Genomic DNA, 25708 nt, shown 5'->3' with positions numbered 1-25708 from the left:
AAGCAAAGTCATGCAGTACATCCTGCCTGAACTGAGTGGCTTTTTTATTATGTTTGACAATCAAAAGCTCATTTTTGGTGGAGTGAATGGGAAACCACCAATTTTCCAATTTAACTCATTGGGAGAATTTCTTTGAACCTGAACTTTGGAGCAAGGATCTAGGGAACTGATTGTTCAGAACATACAAAATTTGGAATAAATTCCAGATTTAAAGGACTCCTGTAAGTTTCACAGCAGTCCAAGCTACATCCTGGCATTAGGACAAAAGAAACAGGACACCCTGAAAGACAATGAAGATACTTGTGAAGAAATAGTTCTGACTCCAATAAATGTGGTGACACTTCTTTCACCAATAAATAGGAACTATAAATTGTTTACAAATTATTCATACTTAAGAAGATAAAAAAAAAGAGCAGCAGCAAGCAGCAGATACTGGAGATTCAGTCTTTTCCTCTAAGTGGAACAGGTGAAGAGCAAGTCCCTTGTATAGAGTTCAAGCATCTCCCTCTCCTGGGAGGCCCCCTGTCTTTGGTGCAAATCCCCAAAGTGGGGGACTCTCCTCTTATTTAACTTTGCAGCAAAGAGCTTTAAAATCCCTTTCTGTACCAGCACAGTAGCACAGAGTAACATTCTCTTGTACAAGGCTCTCCCTCTCGTGGTGACAGTGTTACCTACTTCAACTGTTGTGTTCCTCAGAAGCTGTAAAAAACATAAAAGAAGTGCAAAAAGGAGTTGAATATAAATGCTGCCGACCACTGAAACATGAGACCATTACTTGCATTAGCCCTGGAAGTCTACTTGGTCAACAAGGAGATGGAAAATTAAAGTAATAATGAAAACCATATAGTAGAATAAAGCTAATATTTGGACAGAGTCTTCCCTTGATGTTTATATCATTCAAGGAAAGTCACCAATGCAAGAATCTTTAGAACTGTAAAATTGATATCACCTCCTGTTTTCTCTCTCCTTAGAAAAGCAGAAATTATGCACATATGAAATGAGTTTCTTAAAACATCACAATTCTCAAGATGAGTATTTCTTCAGAGAACGAAAAAGAAAGGATACGTGTTCAAAAAAAGCAAGATTTCTGGAATCACAAATGACTGACTGTCTTTTATGTAGAAGATATGTTAATATAGTGTTCACCAGCTGATTATTTGTTAGTTTCACTTTCCCTTAGGCAATTGTATCTGTATACACTGCATTCTAAAAGTACAATCTCTAGTGTGGATAATCTACCTGTTTGGTACCATCCTGTTTGTAAAACCACTTCTTAACCTAAAAATATAAACTGTAAACCGTATAACATGCAAAATGAATTGAGGTGTTTAAAAAAGCATTAGGAAAAATAAAAGGCAACAAAGAAATTAAATCAAGAAACACATTAAACTAGTATTTATGCTAAATGAATTACTGAACCTTACAAAGGATTAGCAGGGCAAGTGTGGAATGGGTACGCAGCCATTTAAATGATTTGGTATTCTCAGTCACGTGAGAACACTCTCTACAAAAATATGTATGATTCAGCATTCAGTCAAAGGAAAAGGCAAAGAGCATGGTCAGAAAATGTGGACCACTGAATCAGCACTCTGTTGCAACAGCTAACTGGAATTAATTTGGGAAATGGCACCTGTTTGGCTTAATGGGACAAAGCCCATCCTTCACGAAATAATCTAGTTCTGTTACTTGTGTATCTAATATTGAAAGGATAGTCTCCTCCTTCCCTTACAAATGGGTATACACAGAGTAAAGGAAAGCCAGACTCAGAAATCACTGCTGGAAGACCATAACTTTTAAACTGCAAGTAGAAAGAAAAAGAATGTGGTAGTGGCCTCCACGTACGTGCAAATGGCAGATGACGGGAGACTGTTAGGAACACCGGCACTTGATAATTCCCATTCTTGAAGTCCTCATTTTAATATCCCAAGCTGTGGCATAGGTAACTCTTTCCCTCTCTTCTTACTCCAAAATAACTTTATTGATTTGCAGTGACACAGATTTGCTCATTCTCAGTGAAAATGGTTTGTAACTGATGTGACCATCTCTAATTTCTTCACAGTTAAGAGAAATGAGATAAAATTAATACCTCCTCCACAACCCTCATCCACTTGATTTTGAATATTTTCATTTAGAAGTGATATGTTATGCACCAAAGAATGAACGTCAGCTGAATTAGATGTTCCTGATATACAGAAAAGCCAACATAAATTTCCATACTCTCATAAGTTTGCACTCTTACTAATTTTGAACCAAGGCTTGCTGCCTGAGCCATCTGTTGCAAGGTGAGAATACAGAAAGAACACCCAAACTCATGAGGCTTGGGTGTCAATCAGCTGTTTCTGGGCTTTTGGATGTAGACGTTGACATATCCCTAGTGACATCTTTTTCAGCAGTTTTGTGGTGACAATTGAAGTCCAGTGGGGCTGACCCAAAATTCAAAACCAACAGGAATGTACTATGAAGATGGTAAAGGGAACATTCACCTAGAAGAACTTATGAATTGAAACTAAAACTTTCAGAGGTTGTTTTCATTTGAAAAAGGGGTGATCAAGTGGATAAATAAGGATCCAATTGGAATATATTAATAGTCATGGATGGAGGTATTTCTTGTTCAATCCCTGGCCACATTCTTTGTAACTATACAGAGAACAATGTTTCTTCTACCCCACCCTAATGCAGAGGATAATTTTAGGAAATCTTAAAACTTTAAAGAAACAGGATTTGGAAGGAGTGAGAGACCACTTTCGGCATCTTTCTCCAAGGCTAGGAATGGAAGAGGAAAAGTCTGACATACACTTTTAGAAATGAAATAACAGGACATCTTAGGAAGAGAGCTAATAGATATTTGTCTTGATTAATTGTTCTTTTGATATGAAAGGGTAGCAGGGAATAATCTCTAATTTTTTGTAGAGCCTAATACTGTTTTACCTTTTCTTAAAAAAAAAAAGTTTTCTACATCTTACTACATAGAGATTTAAAAAAAGCCTGAAAAAATGCTAGTAAAGACAATAAAGAAGCTAATACTATGAAAAAGCACAATAGAGCTGTAATAATTATTGGTAAATGCTTCAAATAGCTGCAGCAGTTGATTGGGTTGTGAATGATACATGTGAAAAATTATTTTTCTATGATTGTAGGCAGATGCAAAAGTTAAATGATTATACTATGTATATATATTGATATAGAATTGCTATATATATTGTGTACTGTATGTTCTAGCTTTCAGAAATACTGTATTGTAGTGTACTGTACTTAACTAAGCAGATCTAAATAGCAACTTGTCATTTTCCACAAAGTCACTAGTACTGTTAACAAAAACCAAAAAGTCTATTTTCTCCAGTAAAAGAAATACATACTGTTACAATCACAGACATTTTGACTATAGAGAGACAATGTACATTTAACCAAAGGAAAACCCCAAACCAAAATAAAAATCTCACCCAAAAATCAACCAGCCAAAACTGTTGCATTATAGTCTTATTCAAAAGGGGAAGGGATATGCCACCAATCTAAGAAGAATATTTACTCACATTTTTATGACTGAAAAGGAAAGAAAAAAGGTATCCCCCTAAATCTTTAATTACCCTTTCTGGAAAAAGGAAAATCCCCTAGTCAGGCAAAAGACTTAGAAGAATAAAATGCTGCTTTCAGAGCTAGCATGATACCAAAATAGGCAGCTGTAGTTAAACATATTCATCCCACTAACTAAATGGGTGCAAAATGGGTTCTAGAAATCCTGCAGCTCTCATGGATTACATACTGAATAATCTTACTGACCAATTTCTTCTCCTCCTGAATATCTACTGATCTTCTAGACACACTAACCATGATCCTGAAAAGATTTTGGCAAAGACCAAGGGAGAGAACATTACTTGCTATTTGTTAGTGATTGCACATTTGTAATGGATTTCTCAATCAATATGTTTCAGAGTACCTGAGGTGGGGAAAGAGCTGTTTGACATGGTGCTTTGAAACTAGAGACTCCAGACCTGGAATATTTTAGAGCCTATCAATATATTGTGCTGCTAACTAATTAAAGGCTTAATAATTTTTTACTATTATTTTTATGGGAGCAAACAGGCAGGTTATTTTGCTTGGATTTTATTCCTTTGCAAGGTAGACATGTTGAAATTCAATGGAAACGAGTGACTGAACTCAACAGTATTGTTCCAGGGCTGTCATACCCCATGGATGCCTCTCTCTGCTAGTGAAGCCTACTGAGATGGACTGTTTTATTTATTTTGTGGCTGAAAGACCACGTAAGGCTCTGGGAGGCACATTTCAGCCTTCCCTTCAGAATGGATACTCAGAAAAATTTCCTGTACCAAATTTGGTTGTCACATTTTTAATGAGGGCGAACATCTAATTTGGGCAAACATCCAACTAAGAGCATCTGGTTAACAGACTGCTTTTTATGAATATATGTGTGCATATATAGTGTATGAGTAGTATACCTGCTTTTCATTAGTCACCTGCCAATGCTCTGGAGTTAATGCTGTAATCCTTGTTTCATCTAAAGCCTTCCCTGCATCAAAACCATGCATGTCCACACACTCAATTAGAAGCCTGTCTGTAAAGGCAGGAACAGGTAGCTGGCTGTCCCTGCACATGCACACATCCACATGCACACTCATACAACTGCATGCACACACACACACACACACACACACACACACACACACACACACAATATAATGTGATTTTACTCAAAGATCCCATAGGTACCAACAGCCTACATGACAAATGAAAGTAAAGGACTAAATGGGAAAAATTAAAAGAAAGCTGGGCAGTTGGGTAAATGTAATCCTATTTCTTGAATGCGATGATACTCTCTAATTAAGTATATATTCAACAGGAGGGCTGAACTTCTAGGGGGCTTTATATGGTTTAATGAAGAATATGGCAATATCCAGGTGGCAAAAAGAGAAGAAGCAAAGTGAAATAGAAAAGGTTCCTATTTAACATCTAGATCTCAGAAAGGTATCTGTCCAGTTTGTAGGAAAAAATCTCAGAAAGATACTTGCCTGTTTTGTAGGAACAGGACACTGCAGAATCAGACAGGTGAACCCAACAAGTACCTAACTGAGCTCTGCACATTCCTCGAGTGCCACTGTGAACTTGGCAAAAAAATCACCAACAAGTCAACAGTAGAAAGACTGAACACTGTAGAAGTCTGCAGTTCTGTCTGGAAAATGCCTAAAGTAAGCAATGCTTTGTTACACTGGTACCAGATTTTCCAGCAGGAAAGTCTCCTGTGGGGAATTCATGAAAGCATATGGGGTACTGTAATACCTGAGCCCAATGTGACAGAGAGCATTTATGAGGGATGCCGGTGGTGCTTGCAGCTCAGAGAGGGCTCAAGTGCTAAGAAAGTTTGCATGAGGAGTGAAAACAAAAATAAATGCCCCTTTGGGCTGAACTGGGTAGAAGTTCTCACATATGATGGGATATTGGTAGTTCTTTTGTTTGTGTAATGGTACTGCTGTAGCAAAGGATATTTTTAGAATATGCTTTTTTTAAAAGGAATCACAGCTAAACTATCCAAAGGGGCTGTATTTATCTGCAGTGACATGCATGGAATCCCAGAAGTGCCAATATGAGTTGCGCTGATGGAAATTTAGAACAGAATTTGTCCCTTGAAAGTAGCTTTTCACGGGATTTTCTTTCAAGAATTTCACTGGCATTGGAGAAGCTAGAGTCAAATCACATAGCCATGCCCCCATATTATTAATTTGATTTAGAAAGAACATTTACCCTCCAGTGTTTTACAGGGAGCTGATGCCAACCAACCAATCAAAAGGAAATCACTTTGGAAGAGGAACAAAATTGGAAGTGTAACTGAAAGTAAGAAACAGCAGAAAAACACCATCTAATATGAAGAGATTACTATGCCTCACTAACATTCTTTCTTCCCTACCCTTTCAAAGAGGAAAACATGATATTTTTTGTAAGAAGGGAACATTTTAGATGAAACTTTGCTACAGATACCAAACATAAACACACTTCATACTGCTCAGATGTATTTCTGTTTTAAAGCAATTGTCTATGAGGCTGTAGTGTATTCAAGGCTGTAGTGTATTTACTTCTCAAGGAAGTATCTTAATGTTCTTTGCTTTTTGAAAAATAGTTGAGGAAAAATGTGTAAATTGGGGTGTTAAAATACAGTTAAGAAAGTATTTAGGAGGTTCTACAGAGGGATCTGGGAAAAAGGGGGTTGAAGGGGAACTCTCTAAAACTGCCTGAAAGGAGATTGTAGCCAGGTGGGCTCTTCTCCCAGGTAACAAGTGACAGGATGAGAGGATACAGCCAGAAGTTGTACCAGGGGAAGATTAGATTAGATATTAGGAAAATTTTTTTGACTAAAAGGGAGGCAAAATTGGAACAGGCTGCCCAGGGAAGTGGTGGAATCACTGCCCTGGAAGTGTTCAAAACAAGTGTGGATTTGGCACTTGGGGACATGGTTGAATGGTGGGCTTAGCAGAGCTGGCTTAACAATTGGACTCGATGATCTCAGAGGCCTTTTCCAACATTAATTCTGTGATTGGTTTGCTTACCTCAGTGCTACTCTCCTTTTCCTATGGGAAATATGAAGAGTGTCTTTGGGCATATGTGGCTGTGCACAAAAATCTCAGTTCACTGACTTTGGGGAAAGTCAGTGAAGTTCACGTAGGTAGTGGTAGTGGAAACTATGATCATGTGTAACATGAAGAATTGTGTTAGAGCATCAGAGTTCTGCTTATCTTGAACTGGCCTCTTTTATTTTAAAAGCTATTAATGAACAATTCTAGGGGAAATTGGCATTTAAAAACCATGATTTACTTTTCTCCTGATATGACTTTGCTAGAATGATGTGTAGACTATATTTGTCTCCTTTTATTTTAAGATAAACCTAGAAACTCTTTAGTTGAGTTTAGTTGCAGCACGAATAGCGAATTAAAGCACACGGGTTCAATTTACTTTTCAATCTTCTTCACAGTACATCAGTAATCTCTGCTTCTCCTGTCTTGAACTCTCTCTTAATGCTTGTGAGTCAAATGCTACTGCGGAGGCTAAAATACAAAAAGATCAGCAACACTGCTAAATATATAATGAAAAAATATTGATTAATATTTAACTTTGCTTTTTTTTCACTAGAAGAATAATTTTAAAATTAAAATTATCTAACAGTATCCTGTTAGATATACAGTTAGATATCCTTTCTAACTCAGAGAGGATATTTGTCCAGATACTGGCACACCTACACAGGGAAATAATTCTTTTGTTCACCAAAATTTCTCATTTGTGTAGCTCTACTCTTTCCACCTTAGGTACTCCTGATCTATAGCTGAGGGGGAGCAGAAATAACAACAATGAAAGCATAATACTTTCTGTACTCTTAGAGGCACTAATATAATTGATTACTTATCAGCACTGGGAATAATTAGATGCATACACACTAATACCCAACACATCTTGTTTCTCATTTACATATGTTCTTAGAAAAACAAAACAAAGATTCCCCCTTGTGTTGCCTTATAACAATAGGTCTAAGAGAGTTAAGTGTTCCTCTCTTTCAAACAGCTTGTGTCCCTTGTGGACCAAGTTTCTCTGTTCTTTGCTAGAGAAGGCATAACCCACATTTTTATTTGGCCAGTTTGAAGAATATGCATATACCTAAAACTCTCTCTATATTTTCCAGCTTAGTGATCTGTGAAAATATGGGGGCTTCTTTGCTCTGGCTGAAATGAACTGGATCACTGAGTAGCTTTAAAGGAAACCAGCTGAGAGCTTATTACTTCTTGCATGAAAATAAGGTGAACAGCAGCAAGAACACTGACTTGGCATGGCTAGAACCAGCCCCTGTGGATGTGTATCCAGCATCAGGCCACCTCCATACACTTGCCTGTCTTACTGGCCATGCTGCAGACCCTTGGCATTTTCAGCACCTGCCCCTCTGCAAGGCCTTTCTACCTGCATTTGGTTTCTGTCAGCAGGACTGCCAAGTACTGGAAAAGGTGTTTATTGCATTTACAAATTCAAGATTCCAGACTTAATGTGTTATCTGTAGTTTCCCTCATAAGCCTTTTTTCAGCAGAATTTTGATTATTTAGTGGTCAGTTGAAGACAAACCTTCTGGGAGAAGAGGAGGCTCAAAACCTCTCAGGGCCAAGTTCTCATGACTTTATACCTTCTTCACGAATTTTCACAGCCAGTATAAGAACAAATCAGGGAATGTGAAAAGCAGCTATTTTGCTTCAGGCCAATCAGATACTGCTTCAGTTAGGCTACCTGCTGACTCTTTACTATTGTGTTTATTCCAATGGCTCAGAGGACCTGGATGCTGAATTAAAAGGGTTGATTATCAAGTCATAGTCCTTCTTGGCAGAACAACCACTAGGTGCTAATTTGATATTATCATAGAATTATAGAATGGTTTGGGTTGTAAGGATCTTTAAAGATCATCTAGTTCGAAGCCCCCTGCCATGTGCAGGGGACCTTCCACTAGACCATGTTACTCAAAGCCCCATTTAGCCTGATCTTGAACACCTACAGCCCACACCTTCTCTAGGCAACCTGTTTCAGTATCTCACCAGCCTTATCATAAAGAATTTCTTCCCAATATCTAATCTAAACCTACACTCCATCAGCTTAAGGCCATTCTTCCCAGTTCTACCACTACATGCCCTTGTGTAAGGTCCCTCTCCAGCTATCTCGTCAGGTTCTCAACAGTCTACCTGGACCCTTCTCTTTTCCAGGCTCGTGCTATTTTTTTCCTTTTGAGCAGCAAACAATTTTCAGCAGTAAGAGCTGGAGGATTTCCTTAGCATAGGACTGTCAGGAGAGTCATAGATCTATCACACGCTGATTACATTTGAAATTATTTGGGTGCTTCTGATTTTGGATTGGACTCAACATCCCTACAAAGAGTATGTCTTGTACCTTCTCCCTATGGGACTTGTTTCATTACTAAGGGAGACAGGAGACATTGGGATAATACTCACTAAAGGCAAGAGACTAATTCCTCCACCATGTGAGTCATCCAGCATTAATCAAGTACCTCAAGGTCAACTGAACCCAGTCAGTGGGGTTGACAAGAAGTGGGGTGCTGATGGTATGTGGGTTAATACTCAGCTCTCCTTTGGATGAAAAAGAAATCAAAAGAAGAAAAACAGGCTCCACTTGGGTTCTTTGGTCTTCCAGCAAAGGGAAGTCTCATTCACTTAGAAAGTCAATTAAATGCCACTCTTCCCTGTTACCTTACTGGGAACTTGAGCTGTTTTTGAAGGTAACAGCACGGGCCAGAAGTGGGCCTAGTAGAAGCATGATGGATATTGAGAAAGTGTCCTCAGAGCAGTTGCTGCAAATACCTACACCTATTTCCCTTAAGAGAGACTATTAATATGGTTTTATGAGAGGAGGGACCAGACTGAAATATCATATTACAATGTACAGACCAGTTACTGTGCTGCTAGGTTCCCATTACTTATGAGTTGCTCCTGCCAGTACCCTGCAAGAGATCACTGTAGGAGAACCTTGCTAATGCACATGCCCCAAACACATATGGACATGCTCAGGAGCTGTCCTCTCCTTGCTATTCAGCAGACACTGAGCTTGTGGTCCTGCATTCCTTGTGGATTCAGCTTCCCAGAGAGAGGCAGACCTCAATGAAATAGGCAAGAGAAGTTAAATTTTGGTTCTCTGATTTGTGATTTCATATAATACAAGAATAAGGGTGTTTTAATGAACAACAAAATAAATTTGAAAGGGAATAATTTCAACAATGTGGTAATTAACGGGAGGAATTCACTTTCACAGGACATCATGGAGGCCACCTAAAAGTGAATAAGCTAGATCTTTGAAGGACAATGAGAATTATCTGCCACAATACATAATTTTTATATGGGATAAAAAGGTATAGCCATGAATTATTATGCCTTTAGGTGGTAGGCAAATACATGTTTTATTTGTATTTATATGTATTTTATATGTAGAAATAGCTAATGAGGATTATATAATAAATCTTCTCCCTTAGGCTTATTGCTTTGTAATAATCCAACACTGGTCATTCATCTTCATTCAAATCATCTCTAACTTGCCACATGGCAGAGATGCAGTATTGGGTGAGATGGACCACAGGGGAGATCTGCTTCTAGCCAGTCCTACATTTCCAATTCACTTCACCAGCCTCAGCAGCTGTACAAGAAGGCACTTCTCATTCACTCTAAGGCTTCCTTTATTGCACTTATGCCTTGCAGAGAGGCCTTGACTTGTAAGCTTGAATTTATGTTCTATTTAATGGCCTTTTCCATCACCAAAGCAATATAAAGAGAGCTTTAGTGAAAGTGAGAATCAAGCTCAAGGAATGCAGGATATTGCATGCTTCAACAAAAGGATGTGTCCTACAGTCTGCATTTTCTTATCTGTATCATTTCACCAGGTGTTTTGAAGGAAGCCTTTCAAGCATACTGAGATAGATTTGCTCAAACATTGTCAGCAGCAGTTTCCAGATCACGGTGACTACTATTCTTTTTGCAAAGGCATATTGTAGAATATATGAAGCTTGAATATACCTGTAACATTCAGATATTATAGTTGTTTCCAAGTAGCAAATAAGTATTTCAAAGATGGGAGGAAGAACTACCAAAGAGAATCTAACACTTTAAAAGATAAAGGGGACTATGTTTGAGCTTCTAAATTCAGAATGACCTGACAAGTACTTTAAGCCACATTTGCAGTCATGCTGCAAGTTGCTCCATGTTTTACAAGATCAAGTCTGGAAGCCCAACAAAATCAGTTTATATTACAGGCAGTCATTTCTGAAGACCTAGGCCTAAATTCTTTGACAAGCATTTTAGAATTCAGTCTAGTTAGTATGCCTTTGCTTTACTTTAAGAACTATGTTTATTGTTTTTTTAATTGGCATCATTCATTCATTCATTCATTCATTCATTCATTCATTCATTCATTCATTCATTCCTTATCTTTAATTCACTTCAGATTTATTAGAACTTAAAAAATTGGCATTTCAAAGATAATGCTTTGATTTAGGGAAGGATGAAAACTGAAGGATTAAAATTTGGATAGTATTTGGATTTTGGTGGACGTAGATCCTGATTCTTATTTCATGTTTACTGGCATATCTCTTCTGGTATCAGAAGTATATTCCAGAATACGCTACATCTTGACTACAGTTCACCAGGTTCACAATGGCAAATTAAACAGCTTTTCCCCAGACCTCAGATGACAAATAAGCAGCTACATATTTGTAAGTTGGGTAAAATTCTTCACTAGTTCCTCATATGGGAGAATATTCTTTGATACAAACGATCTCAGAAAAAAACCTTCCTATCCCCAAAGAAAAACCTTCAATCCTTTTGTCTAGCTTCACCTTCCTCATTTTCTACTGCATTCTAGTCTCCAGAACCTTATTTTCTGTATAGATTTAGTGTGTCTAAATGGCAGATATCAGTTCTCCCTCTGTGTCTTGGGCTTTGTCTTTCTGCATCTTGATTTACATGCCAGTGTTGCTTTTACCAGTGTGGTTATTAAAATAATATTTGTTAATGAACTTGTGCTCCTTCTCCAGCTCCTTGAACTACCCAAACAAGTTGGCAACAAAGAAAGGCGTTACCATATAAAAGACTCAATTGCCCTGGCACTCACCTCAAGGTCTCTCTATGCTGCACATTGCAGCCAAGAATCTGGGCTTCAGCATTTAGGATCTGCTGAACAGTACCTTGCAGGGCACAGAAAGATTCTGAGACTGAACCACCTGTCAGGCTTTTTCCCCCAAATAAATGCTAATGGAACAGGCACAGAACATGTGGATGAAGTTACCTGTACTGGATCACAGGCATCTGATAGAGAAGCCGCAGGTGTAAAGAACATGCAAAATTGTATATGGAGATCTACCAAGTCAATACTCAGAAAGTTGTCCAGCATAAAAGAATGTCTCATGTGAAATGCTCAGTGTTCACAAGCAAGAAGTTTTGTAAACTTAAGAAAGCTTAATTTAAATATAGACACGAGTAAAAACTAAACTAGTAATTTTTCTTTTTTTCCTTTTTGCATATTTTTGTTAGGTGCTTCTTCTCTGCCTAAAATATGAAGTCCAGAGTGCAGTTGGTGTAAGTCCTCATATGGATTTCAAGCAAGACAAAGATAGTGTAAAACACTGATCCAACTGAACTAAGGACCCATGTACTTTGGGAGTTGGCTTTGGGGGAAAAATTCTTACACAGATACACAGAAGACAACTAGGGAGAACACCAGTCCAAACACAATAAAACAAAATACAAAACACCAACATATATATGCAGATCAGGAATCAATCTTTCACACTGATCCTACATTCCTTCCATAGCTTTGTCTATGCAGAGAATGTGGGATGTGGCCCTTCAGTCAGATTTTTTGCAAATGAAGGGAAGATTATTTGCAATGGTAACGTTTTAAGTTGTTTTGGCATCAGCACAAATTACTGGGGGCAGGATCAGATTCCCACACAAATACGGAAGCTCTCTAGCGAGCAAGGCAGGGATGAGAGAAAAATACAGCAGATTAATTCTTGTCCAGTGACCAAAAAGAAGGGAAATCCTAGTTATTACACACTTTAAAACTTTCATTACTTTTTCAAAGAAGAAAGACTACAGTTTATATCATCCCCAAAAACAAGGGAACATTGCTAGAAAAATCTCTTTCTCAAAAGGAAACATCCTTCAGCAGAAATAAATTCTGAGATGGAACCAAAAAAGAAACAACAGAAGCTTGGTAAGAGCCAAAAAGAGAACCATATAATTCAAAAAAACAAAGTAGCAGTTCAAATGATACTGCAGGATGCACAAACACTAGTAGATAACCTCACAGATGACTTCACAGAGCCCCTCATCGACCCAGGTAATTCTTGATTCCATTAGAAAACAGAGAGAATAATACTAGAAAAGAAAATAAAGAAAACATCCTTCCTCTTTTTTAAAATAAAAATCAAGATCATCTCCCCTCCCCCCCTCTATCTGGAAGCAGGTTAGCTAACCTTAACAGTCTCAATTTAAAATAAAATATATATTTTTATATATATTCATATATATAATAAAAGAGAAGATATTAGTGGCAGTGTATGCAAAACAAAAAAGAAAACAAAGAAAAATTACTTTTAACAATCTCACTTTTTTTGTTTTTTTACACAAATACTGTTGTAAATATATTAAAAAAATCAGCATTCTATCTGGTAAACGTCACTTTTGCCCCTCTATAAAATTTTGAATTAAAAAAGTCCCAACAACTCTTATTTTTTTTTAATTATTATTCCCCTCCCCTCCCACCCTCTATTCCTCTTTCTTCCACAAGAATAAATCCTGATGCAACTATTTTTTTTTGCAAAGATTGTGGGAACTAACCCTTCTCTTGTACCTAGATCCATAGGTTGCAACCTCTGATGTCTTTGATTTTCCTCTGTGTTTCTCTTTGCCTTCTGTGAAAGTCCCTCTTGATTGTGCTGAGGCCCTGTGCTCAGCGAAGACACTGAATAAATTACAAAAAAGCCACCGTTGCTCGTTGTCTGAATCTTCTTGGTTTCTGCTATAAGGTGGTGGTGGTACGAGAAAAGCAGCGGGGAGGGTGCGCTGGACAGCGAGGGATGGAGCAGAATCCAGGTGAGGAACCTCTGATTCTTTTTCCTCACCCTGCAGGGACTCCACACTACCTATCCAAGCCACACTGCCTCGCATTCCCCTCAGCCCTTTCTGTGTGTTTGTGGATGCATGTGTGTGTGCGAAAGCAGACACATGGTGGAAACCAGCAGGGCCTTGTTTCCTCTGGTTGCTGCTCAACCAGAAGCAAAATATTCCACAGTTCTAACTGGAAACTGTGAAGTCCAAAAGCGGTCAGCAATGTGAATCATGTCCATTGAAACACTGCAAGCGGTGTACTTATAACGACAGTAGGCCTTGTAGATTTGTAATATATTTTGTTTTGTTTCTTTATTTGTAGTGCTCTTCACAAGTGAGAAAAAAATTTTTTTTAATTATTTTTGTCTGTTTTTTAAAATTTTTTTGTGGTTTTTTTTTTTTTTTTTTTGTTGTTTGCTTTTTGTAGTAAAGAAGGGTTGTATTTAGAGGCCAGTAGCTAGAGATCCAACCAGTGGAGCTCATGAAGCACTACCTGGCCTTAAGGCCACCATCCGAGGGAGGCTGGGAAAATTATTATTCACCCAGCCTCCGGAAATGTAATGTACCAGCAGGCAAAAAACAGTTCTTCATGTAGTACAAAAAAACAACAAAACAAAATGAACCCAAAAAAAGGAGGAAAACAAAGGTAAAAATGAAACAAAAATAATTTCTTAATTTCTAGTGCCATAGCTTTTTTTGTTGTTTCTATTTTTGTTGTTCATAACAAAGAGAGAGAGAGAGATTCTACTTATCCATCTGACACATGCATCCTCATGTGGTCGTTGAAATGCTCGATTTGGTCAAACTTAGCTGGACAGACAGAGCAGACGTACGTGGTCCCCTCCGTGCAGGCCACCACGCCGGCGGGGACAGCCCTCGCGCCGGTGCCGGTGGCTCCAGGTGTGCCGTTGGTGGCACTGTGCAGAGCCACATGCCTCTCCAGCAGGGTCTTATGGGAGAACTTCTTCTTGCAGATGTAGCACTCGTAGGACTTCTCCCCGCGGTGGAGACGCATGTGCACATTAAGGGAGCTCTTCTGGGTGAAGCGCTTGTTGCAGATACTGCACTGGTAGGCCCTCACACCAGTGTGTGTCACCATGTGTTTGATTAGGTAATCCTTTAAAGAGAAGGAGCGCCAACAGATGCTGCATTGGTGTGGTTTCTCACCTGCCCAGTACCAATGAGAGAGACACAGAGAGACAGACAAAAAAAAAATCATAAAATTAAACCAGTTCAGTAGAACTCTTTGCAATAAACTAATGGTAAGCCTCATGGGGGTCTTTGGAGAGGTGCTCTGGCTAACAAAGAGTAAGTCTGTCAAGCAGTGTGTTTTGACACACAGCATTTTTTGCAACCAGAGGTTTGAAAATGCTTTACAAAGGGGGCTGCAGGAATTCCCTATCCACATACAGTAAAAAGGAGCTCAGGTGATTTCTTCAAGTTCACACACTAGGCAGACACTGACAAAGACAGGACTAGAGTTAAAAGGTCCTGGCATCTGCACTCAGTTTCAATGGCACAGCCTCTCCTGTCTGTGCTCCTGTCTTGCCCCTCATGCTCATTTCTAGACAGGAAGGTCTCAGCCATGCTACTTCACCTTCCAGTGCTTCTGTTTCCTTACCAGCATGCAATAAAAAAAGGGACAAATCAGTGATTACCAGACAGCTGACCTGGGCCAGACACATTTTGGTCAAATTGCCTTCAATTTCTCAGGAGAGCAGAGACAGAGATTGTCAGAGGAATCCAACACTTTATAAGATGTTTACATTTGTTGCTCCCTTTTCTGGTCAAATGTCACAGCTGAAGCATGTACAAGGAGTACTGGAAAAGGGAACCTCAGGATACAGAATTGCCTAGGCCAGCCAGCACCATGCAAAGGGCAACCTAACAGATAAACTTCCAGCGTAAGACACAGGAAACTTGAATGATTTGACTGCCAGTTAAATCAAACATCTTATGAGGTAAACTAGGGAGATAAAACATGTATGTAATCTTCCACATTGCCTTGTGTTCCCAGGACTGTTGTAAAACTTATTACAGAAACTCATATAATTGAACTCTGATCATATTCAGACAAACCAATGACTACAAGGATAAACTGGGAAAAATACTTAGCTGAACACATATACTGTTTTTTTCAGACTACTCTTAAATCCTCCTCATGCTCAGAGTTCTGAAAGATAAGGCATGGTCTCATGCTTCATGGTATCAAGCAATGTTTTCATGATATGCTGCTGCACTGATAATGTAACCAACAACTAACACCCTGAATGCCCCATCAAAAGCTACTTTTAATTTGCCTTCTGAATCACTTGTGGTATATATCATGTGTGGAATTCATCATCCCCAAAGCTGTCAGGGATAGAAATGGTACTATAGCTCTGTGAGAATTGAAATGATCCTCACTTTCACTGATCGAGAAAATTATTTTCCTGTGGTTATTCTGCAATTTCTCATTATTTTTTCTCCACAAGACATCCTGCTTCCTTCTTTTTACAGTCTGTTTTGAACTGTTTTAAATCCTGAAGAGTCAATCTTCAGGGACCAAGACATGCCTGTGGTAATATATAATTCACTCATTGTATAGTGAGATTACCATATGCTACTTAAACTCAATTTTAAGAGGAGATAATTAAAATGGATTAGATGTGAAAAACCTACTTTTTATCTCCCCCATACATGGTTTGCATGTATGACAGTGACATCCATCAATGAAATCCACTTGCTGCTCTTCCTTGTGCTCGTGAGGAGTTTGTCCCTACTTGGTGAAAGACATTTGCTCAAAACACTTAGTCCTTGCTTTCCTGATGGCTTTGCCACACACAGTACTGTCTTGTGTGTAGACAGGTCAATAAGCATGACACGTGATGTGGAAAATGATAGCGTGTCAGTTAGAATAACGTCTGATTAACTTACAAGAGGCTGATTGTATTTACGGAGCTCATTTTTGCCTTGGGCAATATATGTCCCAGAGTTTGTATTAAGTTGGTCTCCTCCACTCTAGACCCTGTTAAGATTGTGCTATAAAAATATGTTAATTTTTGCCTGCTTATGTTTCTAAGATATACTGGGTTGTGGCTTTTTAATCTCAGCTTCAAAGTCTTCCTGGGATTTCTCCTCTCTAAAGAATTACAAAACTTTAGTTTTTCTTTTTTGTATGCAAATTTTTGTGCTTCCTAAGTGAGCACTGTAGATTCTTTATTCCCATGATTCTTCATTTTAAAGTCAGAGAAAACTTTGCTAAGTGAATTAAAATGTGCATGTTCTTCCTTTTGCTTCTTTATTTTGTATTTGGCTGGTATTAAACTGCAATATGGGATGATTAGAAGAATAGAATCAGAGCATATCCTGAGTTGGAATGGGGAAGAAGCAACGTCAGCACCTGGCCATGGTTCCCTTTTCTAGCCCCTGTGCTCCTGGTGATGTAGGCTCTGCAGCTCTCTGAACCCTAACCGTAATGGATACTTGGTGCTGACACTGAGGTCATGGAATCATAGAATCCTGAGTTGGAAGGGACTCCCAAGGATCATCAAGTTCCACCTCCTGGTCCTGCACAGCACCACCCCAAGCATCACACCATGAGCCCGAGACCATCATCCAAGAGCTTCTCAAACTCTGCCAGGTTTGGTGCTGTGGCCACTTCCCTGGGGAACCTGTTCTGGTGCCCACCAACCCCTACCAAAGAGTGAAAAACCTTTTCCTAATATCTAATGTAAACCTACCCTGAGACAGGTTCATGCTATTCCCTTGTGTCCTATCACTGGACAAGAGAGAAGAGGTCAGTTCCTGCCCCTGCACTTCCCCTCATAAGGAAGCTGTAGGTCACAATGAGGTTTCCCCTCAATCTCCTCCAGGCTGAAGCCAAGTGACCTCAGCCACTCCTCAAATGACTTGGCCTCATACCATCGCCATCCTATCACCAAATTAGAAAGGTATGGAGGCAGCAATGTTGGTGTTCTGCTTTGATCCCCTTGGCATGTGATCCTCTTTTGCAGCCTTTAATCCAGTATTAATCACAGTGTGATATGTGGGAAAGGCAATGGTGTCTTATAAAGTGCAGACACTGCATACACTCTAGCACTGTATTTCCACAATATTGTGGGATATATTAAAGTGAGTCTACATGGATCATGGAAAAATAGCAATCTCTAATATGCTTGCAGCCATGTGAAAGAAGAAAAGGATGTTGGTTTCTGTTGCATGGAAAGTTAATCAGACTGTAGTTTTTGGAAGCATAAAAACATATAGAGATATAGAGGCCTTTAAGTTACTGAATTCAGGTTAATGATTAGGCTCTTCCATGACTTCTCTTGTGAGCCCTCCAAACAGAAAGATTAATTCAAACATTTGCATCTCCCAAACCTCTCATTTTTTCTGTGGATCTTTTCCAGGGCCACTTTACTGGGCTTCTTTCAACAGGCCTAAGGAAAAGTCACCCTGACAGTGGGAACAGGTATCTCCCCTCAATTTTTGTAATGATCCTGTCCAGCACTAGACAAGGTAGCAGACAGACTTTCTCTGGAGCTGCACACATAATGATAATTTGTGCATATAGGAGGGTTTTTTGAAGCCTTGCTCTCTGTAGATTAAGGTGAAATTATTCTCTCAGGAGCCAGTTAGCTCCTAAATGAATTTTGAAATGATTTATTTACCCAAATCTTTCCTTGCCACCACGGTTCATTTTTTAGGGCATTCTCAGACCCACAAAAATAAAATATTAATTCACGATTCAAGATGCCTATCAATTTCCTCGGTTGGTATTACTAGTAGTAGCTAAGAATGTTTTAGATCAGAAAAATACTTCCAGTATTATTCTTTATCTGACTCCAAAACCAAAGTGCAGTGGTAGGGGAAATAAAGTACCTAATCTCAGTGAAGTTATTTGTAAAACAGTCTTTTTGGCTTTTAGAACAAGAATGCAAGCAGATATATTTGACTGTGTTCTGAAGGCGATATTTTTCTGAATACCAACACTATCTATGTTGCATTTTAGCTCCTCATCCACAACAGAGAGACGGAGAACATAAACAGACACAAAGGTAATATTGGGATTCAGGACTCTTGATCCTTGCAATTACACATTTTGTACCAGTCCTGAGAAGTTGATCTTTTTGTATATGTATATGTACATGTCTGCTGTAGATATCTAGAGGAGTTTTTCATTTAAGTGATAAATACAGGTAAATTGAAGTAAAGTTTACATATACACATGGAATTGAAATCTATTGCATCCAAGAGAGAGGCATGTTGGGCAATGTTTCCAGGTTCTCCTCCATGTATCACAAACCAGCATTTATTTTAAGATCTGATGTTAACAAAGGCACTGCTTGGTAAAAGAAATATTTACTCTTTCTCTAAACTAGAATGTCTCTCCAACAGCAGGAAGAGCCAAGGGCTAAAGCAAGCAAAGCACTCCTGAACCCATGAAACTCCATTTAAAATACATATCCTTGCTTTGAAGTCTCATAACTTGGCAAAGCTAGAAAAGGCAGTTTTGGCTCAGTGGCAAATATGGTTACCTATGTTATCTCAACAGACCATAAACCATGTACTAAAGCAGCTGTAGTTTTAAACAGAAAGATGCTGATATTGTGTTCCATTGTGCTCCACATATATTCTTTAAATATTTTCTCACTGAACCCTACGTTTCTGTATGCACAGCTAGTGATGCCTCTGATTTACCAAGAGACAAGGGATTACAGCAATTAGCTTCAGTGAAGTACAGAAAGACTTTCTGACAAAACCCTAGATTTAATTTCTTATAATAGTATGTGAGATCTAAAAAATCTGTGGCAGTGTGTGTAACATCCGGGCCTGGACCTACTGGCGCAGCTCCACCAGTAATGAATTTGCCCTAACCTCACCACTACTTTAGCTTAATCTGTAAACCCCATATTTGTAAAACCTACAGGGGGATGCCCTTTCTTAGTAGATATAGTTTTTCTTATGACCTATTAGTTTCCTCTCATCCACTGAATGTTGCCTGGTCAGCTTGCAGGGTACAATGAATGCTCACCATTTCCTTGGATGGATGCAGGATGCATCTTACACCAAGAGAAATTAACTTGTTTCTCCACCCTGCACAGTTAGGCCCCTATTTGGGATCTATATTTTTCTGCAGGGACTCAACTTCAGTGCAGTAAGGCCAGGAAGTGTTCAGTGACACCAGCTCCCTGGATAAGCCCTCCCTTCTGTTTATCCTGGGGCCTGGCAGGCTGGTAAACAAAATCTAAGTACATGGTTGTGAAGGGCTTTCTGTGGCTCCACATGCAAGCCAAAGGGAAGCACTCTTACCTGTGTGTACAAACATGTGCTTGACGTAGTTCTGTTTGGCGGTGAAAGTCTTGTTACAGAGAGTGCACTCGTAAGGCTTTTTTTCGCCTTGCCCACCCGCTGTGCTGTGGCCCGCAGACGGGGCCAAGGGCTGTGGGGCTGGCAGCTGGGCAGTAAAGGTTGACAGGCCAGGCTGGGACACTGTCACAAACTGTGTCTGTTGGCCAGCTAAAGGCTGGGGCAGGCTGAAGAGAAAAGGCTTAGGGCCACTGCCAGCAGACTGCGTGGTGAAAAGGGCAGGCAGGTAGGTGTTGCCAGCTGTGCCAATGACCTGAGTGTTGCTGGTCAGAGTCAGTGGCATCCTCAGATTGCTGGTGAGGGTTTCTGTCTGGCGTAAGTAGATCTGTGTGGTTGGCAATGGTTGGGCAACAGATGTGCTGACAGAAGGCTGCAAAGCCCCCTTTTCGGTGCTGTTATTGACTGTGAGCACTTTGCTGTCCATTTCAACGTCATTGCTTCTCTCTGGTGAGGAGGAGTTGGCATCTACATGTTGCTGCTGCTGCTGCTGCGGCTGAGTGCCATCAGCAGGGACATCATTTTGATCTGCTTGAGTAGGTTCTTGCTGCCCATCCCGGCCCAGACCAGCCATAAACTGCTGCTCCATGGAATCAGGCTCAGTGCCAATGGAGGAACTGACACCGGAGTCAAAACTCTCCCCTTTGGGCTCGCTCTCAGTGCCTTCTGCTTGGTCAGTGTCCTCAGTGCATTCCTCAGACTCATTGCGCTCAAGGATCTGCACCCTCTGTTGGCCGTAGTAGTCATAGTCATCTTCCATCTCCTGTTTAATATGAATGTTGCCCATCAGGGTTTGGATTCGGACAGGGCGGGGCTGCTTCCGGCAGTGTGTGGTCTCTGGAGTGGTGGAGAGGTACCGCTCCATCTGCTGCGACCGTTCATGTATCCGGGTAATCCAGCTGGGGTCTTCTATGTGATGGTCCCTGGGGAGTCCCAGGGCTGTCTCATGGTGGCTGACCACAGCTCCACTGTAAAACGAGCGCTCCCCACTGCCATTTTGCATGGAACAGGCATAGAGGGCTGAATAGATCCTGTCCACGCTGTGCTGTGAATGGCTCTGCAGGTAGCCAGACTCTGTGTCAGTGCTCTGCCCCGAGGTGCCTGATTCAGGTGTTCCCCTGGGTGTCTCTTGGCCAGAATCCTGAATCACTGGGTAGACATCGCCCACATTTTGTGAGACAATCCTTGTGCACTCATCAATCACAGTCTTGATCTGCAGGATGCTGGCAGCTGTGAGGATTTGGAGGGCCTCTGACTGGGACACCCGCAGCACCCCGCTGTACATGAAATCAATGAGCTTTTGCACAGACTGGACCGACACCACTGAGGGGATCTCGATGTCGCTGTAGCCCAGCAGCAGCTTGTCCTGGAAGAAGGGGCTGCCAGCCGCCAGCACGCAGCGGTGGGCGCGCAGCATGCTCCCGTGGATGCGGACCGTCACGTCACAGAAGTGGCCACGGTTGCGCTGCTCGTTGAGGGTCTCGAGCACAGAATTGCTGAAGTTGTGAAGGTTGATGCTATGAATGCGCTCTGTCATCCCCTTGCAACTGATGTTACCTGGAGCAAAGCAGGTGACAAAGGCAAACAAAAAAAAAGAACAGAATGAGTCTTGTCCTCTGCAGGGCCAGAGTGAGAGTGCTGGCAATGGTAACTTCCCACTGTGTAAACAAAACTGATTGCACTGGAAAAACCACACACAGAGGCATTGGTAACAACACATCATTTTGTAAGGCTACAAGTAAACTTCCCTACTCATTTCCAGAAGCTCAAGTCCTGAATCTTTGGACAAAACCAAATGAAGATAGGTGTAGCTGGACCTGAATTCCAATCATACTCCTGAGTCTTGGACCTCCTATGAGTTTATCTGGCTTTAAAAAGCTTAGAGCCAGCCAATTGTAAACACTGAGCACATGGATTAAAGCTGGATTTTAGGCTGTGGATTGGATTTATGCCAGAAGAGATCAGAATCTGTAATGACCCTAAGTTGTTAATGCAAAGAGTATATATGAAAATATTATTTCAATCTAGATTGGTATTTTAAGGAATTTAGATCATAAGTTTCACAGTATAGTTACTTGTATCAAAAAAAACTGGCAGTCACTTTGTAAAATCCAAATCTGGTTCAAGATTAAGGCTGCAAATGTTCCTAAAATCCCACGCAGAGTTTTGTCTGGGGTTGTGGTTTAGAACATTTGCTACCCAATAGTGACAAACAGTTCTCTGAAAGAACCCAAAGCAAGAAGTTAACATGAGCTGTCCCCTTCATTTTTAGCATATCCCAAGTTCTGACTTGCACCAGACCGCCATCATATAAAAACAAATGTTCTCCTGCTGTTATTTACTTGACAGAAACTGGAATATTACAGACATTTACTCTAAGGAAGATTTTGTCTTAGTTTGAACTGAATAATCTAAATAGAGAACAGTTCAGAAAAGCATCTAACCAATTTGGATACAGAGCTAACATAATCTTCAAAATTTACAAGTGACTAAAAAGAAATTTCTTAATCTCCCAATCCACTGTTCCCCATCTTCATCTTGCTTGCTTTGGTTTCACTGCTTTCCCATTTCCTTTCCTGTTCTTTACCAGATTTTCATCTATTTGGATTGTGACAGGCAGAAACTATGATTTCACCTTTTAATTATAAAGTATCAATTGTCCCTTGAATGGTAAACAAATAAAACACTATTAATAATTCTTTTAAGCATTTGTAGTACTTGTGGCACCTTGGTTTCTAGAAAATTAGGCAAAGTAATGCTAAATCGCCACTGGTTTTACAGGCATTTTGTCATGCATATTCCCACCAAAGATCTAACCACTATTGCCACAATAACTTGGTAATGTGTGAGCATCCAAAAATAGAAGTTGGTAAGTGTGAGTAAATGAAACTAGCTTATTGTCACTGTCTAACAAATGTAAGAGCAAATAAATAGCACTGGAAGCAGTTGATAGGCATACACAGGCCTTTTAGCCCAGCAATGTCTCTCTGCCCCACCCGAAGGAATGCTTTACATCTCATCCACAGGCAGTTGAACACTTTTCACTGCAATTTGCAGGCAAATATGGCATGCTCCCTGCTCTGCCTTTTTCTTCCCATTTATTCACTACCAACATCTCAAGCACCCTCTCTTCTGGTGGTTCCAAGAGAAACCACCAGGGACACAAGCGGTTATTTTAATTCTCTGAAGTAGCTGATGATTAAAGGGAAGCACAAAGGTCAGGAACTGGAAATCACAAAGGGGCCAAGCTGTCTGAAGAAGTCCCATGTTAACAGATGTAAACCAACCTGTACCAGAAGGTTACTAATTTCCATGTGTGATTAGCATGCTGAGGGGATGCTCACATAGAAGAAACAAGGAAGAAATCACTAACATCACGATGGAGGTTGTGAAATTCATCTGTCTTGTTCATAAGCTTAGCCAGGAAACCTGAACTTCCTTCTTTAATGGGACTGACCATAGGACTAGAAAAACATCTTAGAAACTGGGAGACTTTCCTTCAAGGGCATTGCAACTACTATCACACAAAATAATGTAGAGAAGAGATGTATTTCCTCCTCCTTCCGGATAGAGTAATTCTCCAGAGGCCTCCAGGGCAGTTCCAGATGCTTCCGTGTCAAACATGTCAGACCATACAAGAATCCAAAATCCAGCATGTATTTACACACAAAGTCAGAATCCTTGGCAAAAACTTCATAGATTTGGGGCAACAGAAGGGTGGAAAATTATTGATAAATAGGTGACACCTCTTTTCAAGACTTACTACAGGCCATAGCAAGTGACTGTACAGCTACCCACTATCTTTGAGTAGTACCAGTGACTACCTGGTTTGCTCCTAGGACTCACTTTTACATAAAGACATCTCTATGTTCAGGTCTGTCAAAGAAGGTATTTGATAATAATAAGAAATATGCAGCAGTCTAACCCAATAACCCAAAAATCCTATCTTGAATATGCGCAATGTGGAATATTCTACACACACCAGAGATGCTACAGACAGGTCACTTGCTTTGAGAAAAGAAAGCTACTTTGTTACTATGCTCCTTGGCAAATAAAATTAATTTTGTGAGCAAAACTCTGAAAAATGCATCCTTAGTGTTACAGACGGTAATGAGATGACTGGCTGCCACAATTAAGGGATAAATATTGTGTAAATATTAAGAAAAGCTTTAGTGATGTATAGTTATGTTACAGTAGTTTAGATGTCCTCTGTTCTCCCCATGGTTCCCTTCCCCCCGCTCCCGTGTTGTGACCACCAGACAGCCGGGGTTGTATAGAACAGAAGCTATGCCACGCACCCCTTGCATGGGGCAACCGGGAATGGAAAAGCTTGGTGCATAGGGGGTGTGGCATGGCAACACCTGATCTCCAATCAAGTTACAAGAAAGCAGTCTCCACCGATAAATGGCAAAGAAGAACTGACAGACAGACTTTGGGAGGAGCCAGAGCTGGCTGATGCAACCCCCAGGGGTATAAAACACTGGTCATCCATCTTGAAGATGAACTGGCCATGTGGTATCTATGATAGCAGTTCCTGGCGCTGCAATTTTTCTTTATATAGTCCTTTGTTGTATTTTTGTTAAGGTTTAATAAACCTTTTTAGATTTTCAAAGTTATCAGTTGTTTCTCACACTTAGGACAACTCCTTTCCAGAAAGGTGTGACATGCATCATGAGACTGAATGACTTCCTGGGAATGTGAATTCTGCCATTTACCCACAAATCATGTACAGAAAGGAGGAAGGGCAAGGTTCATCTATAAGTTTCAGCAGCCCTTCTCAGGTCCTGGATGTGGGAATCAAGAGTAGTACAGCCACAGTGTATTTGGTCCTGTCATAGTTTAACATGGGAGGAATTTAGGGAAATCCTTAGCAAACTTAATGAAAACAGGCAGTTGAAATTCATCCTGGCTACAAAAAAAAGATTTGTATGCATTTGCAAGAGTGATGTGAATAGCTCCCCTATAGGAACTGAACTAGGATGCTCCTTGTGGTGTAGGAGCTGGTCTGAAAGCCAACTGAGCCACTTCATAAATGGCATTATTTTTTACTGCTATTAGAGTTTGCCTTAAAAAGATCCTCTCACTGTTTGAACATCTACCACTTCTTCAACTGAGAAGCAACTGAAATGTACTCCTTGAGGATAAAAGAAGAAGGGTGGTTGGAAGAGATACACAATAAATAGTAAAAAAAAAAAGCTAATACAGATTTTGAGGATGATTTTTCTAGGCGACCTTCCTTGACATTCAACACTGTAAAGCATATCTATCCCAAGTCCAGGCAAAGAAATAATTTGTGTAAGTGTCAGAACCACTACTACACAAGCCACATCAGTATGAAGAGTGGTTTTAACAAATTCCAGGGATTGGTCTGTAGCAAAACCTGCTGTCCAAGGCAGATCCTTTCCCTCTTTGCATGAAGCTGGGTCCAGATCCAAGTTTTGTGGTTGACCCCTACTTCATGTTGTTCTGAGCTGAAAGTTCAAAGGTGATGTTGCCCACAAAACACGGACTTGCCAATGCAGGTTTGATTCTAAGTAAATGCCATATTCTGACAAAGACTCCTAGAGCCTTGGACAAGCCAGAAAGTGTGTCAGCTCCTCACAAGGCCCAGCTGCACACACACACACACTCACCTACTCATCACTGCACAGAATGCCCAGCTCAGGAAAAAGACTCCTGTCTAGGGCTCTCCTCAGGCCTGCCACTCTTTTAAACTC

The 25708-nt window shown here is 40.2% G+C and overlaps 1 protein-coding gene across 1 annotated transcript in view; it reads right to left on the bottom strand.

Annotated features, from left to right (window-relative positions):
* Positions 1 to 13313: 13313 nt before the first annotated feature.
* Positions 13314 to 25708, bottom strand: part of ZBTB20 (zinc finger and BTB domain containing 20) — a 28385-nt gene continuing 15990 nt past the window's right edge. Inside the window, exons 2-3 of the mRNA XM_036386812.2 lie at positions 19938 to 21548; positions 13314 to 14810 (exon numbers count right to left, since the gene is read on the bottom strand). Of these exons, the coding sequence (XP_036242705.1) occupies positions 14392 to 14810; positions 19938 to 21528 (2010 nt within the window). The 5' untranslated portion in view covers positions 21529 to 21548 and the 3' untranslated portion in view covers positions 13314 to 14391. The remainder of the gene's footprint in view (positions 14811 to 19937; positions 21549 to 25708) is intronic.

The sequence above is a fragment of the Molothrus ater genome, chromosome 2, assembly GCF_012460135.2.
Source record: "Molothrus ater isolate BHLD 08-10-18 breed brown headed cowbird chromosome 2, BPBGC_Mater_1.1, whole genome shotgun sequence".
Lineage (NCBI taxonomy): Eukaryota > Metazoa > Chordata > Aves > Passeriformes > Icteridae > Molothrus > Molothrus ater.
The sequence above is the reverse complement of the archived record's forward strand: the minus strand, read 5'-3'. Positions and strand labels throughout refer to the sequence as shown.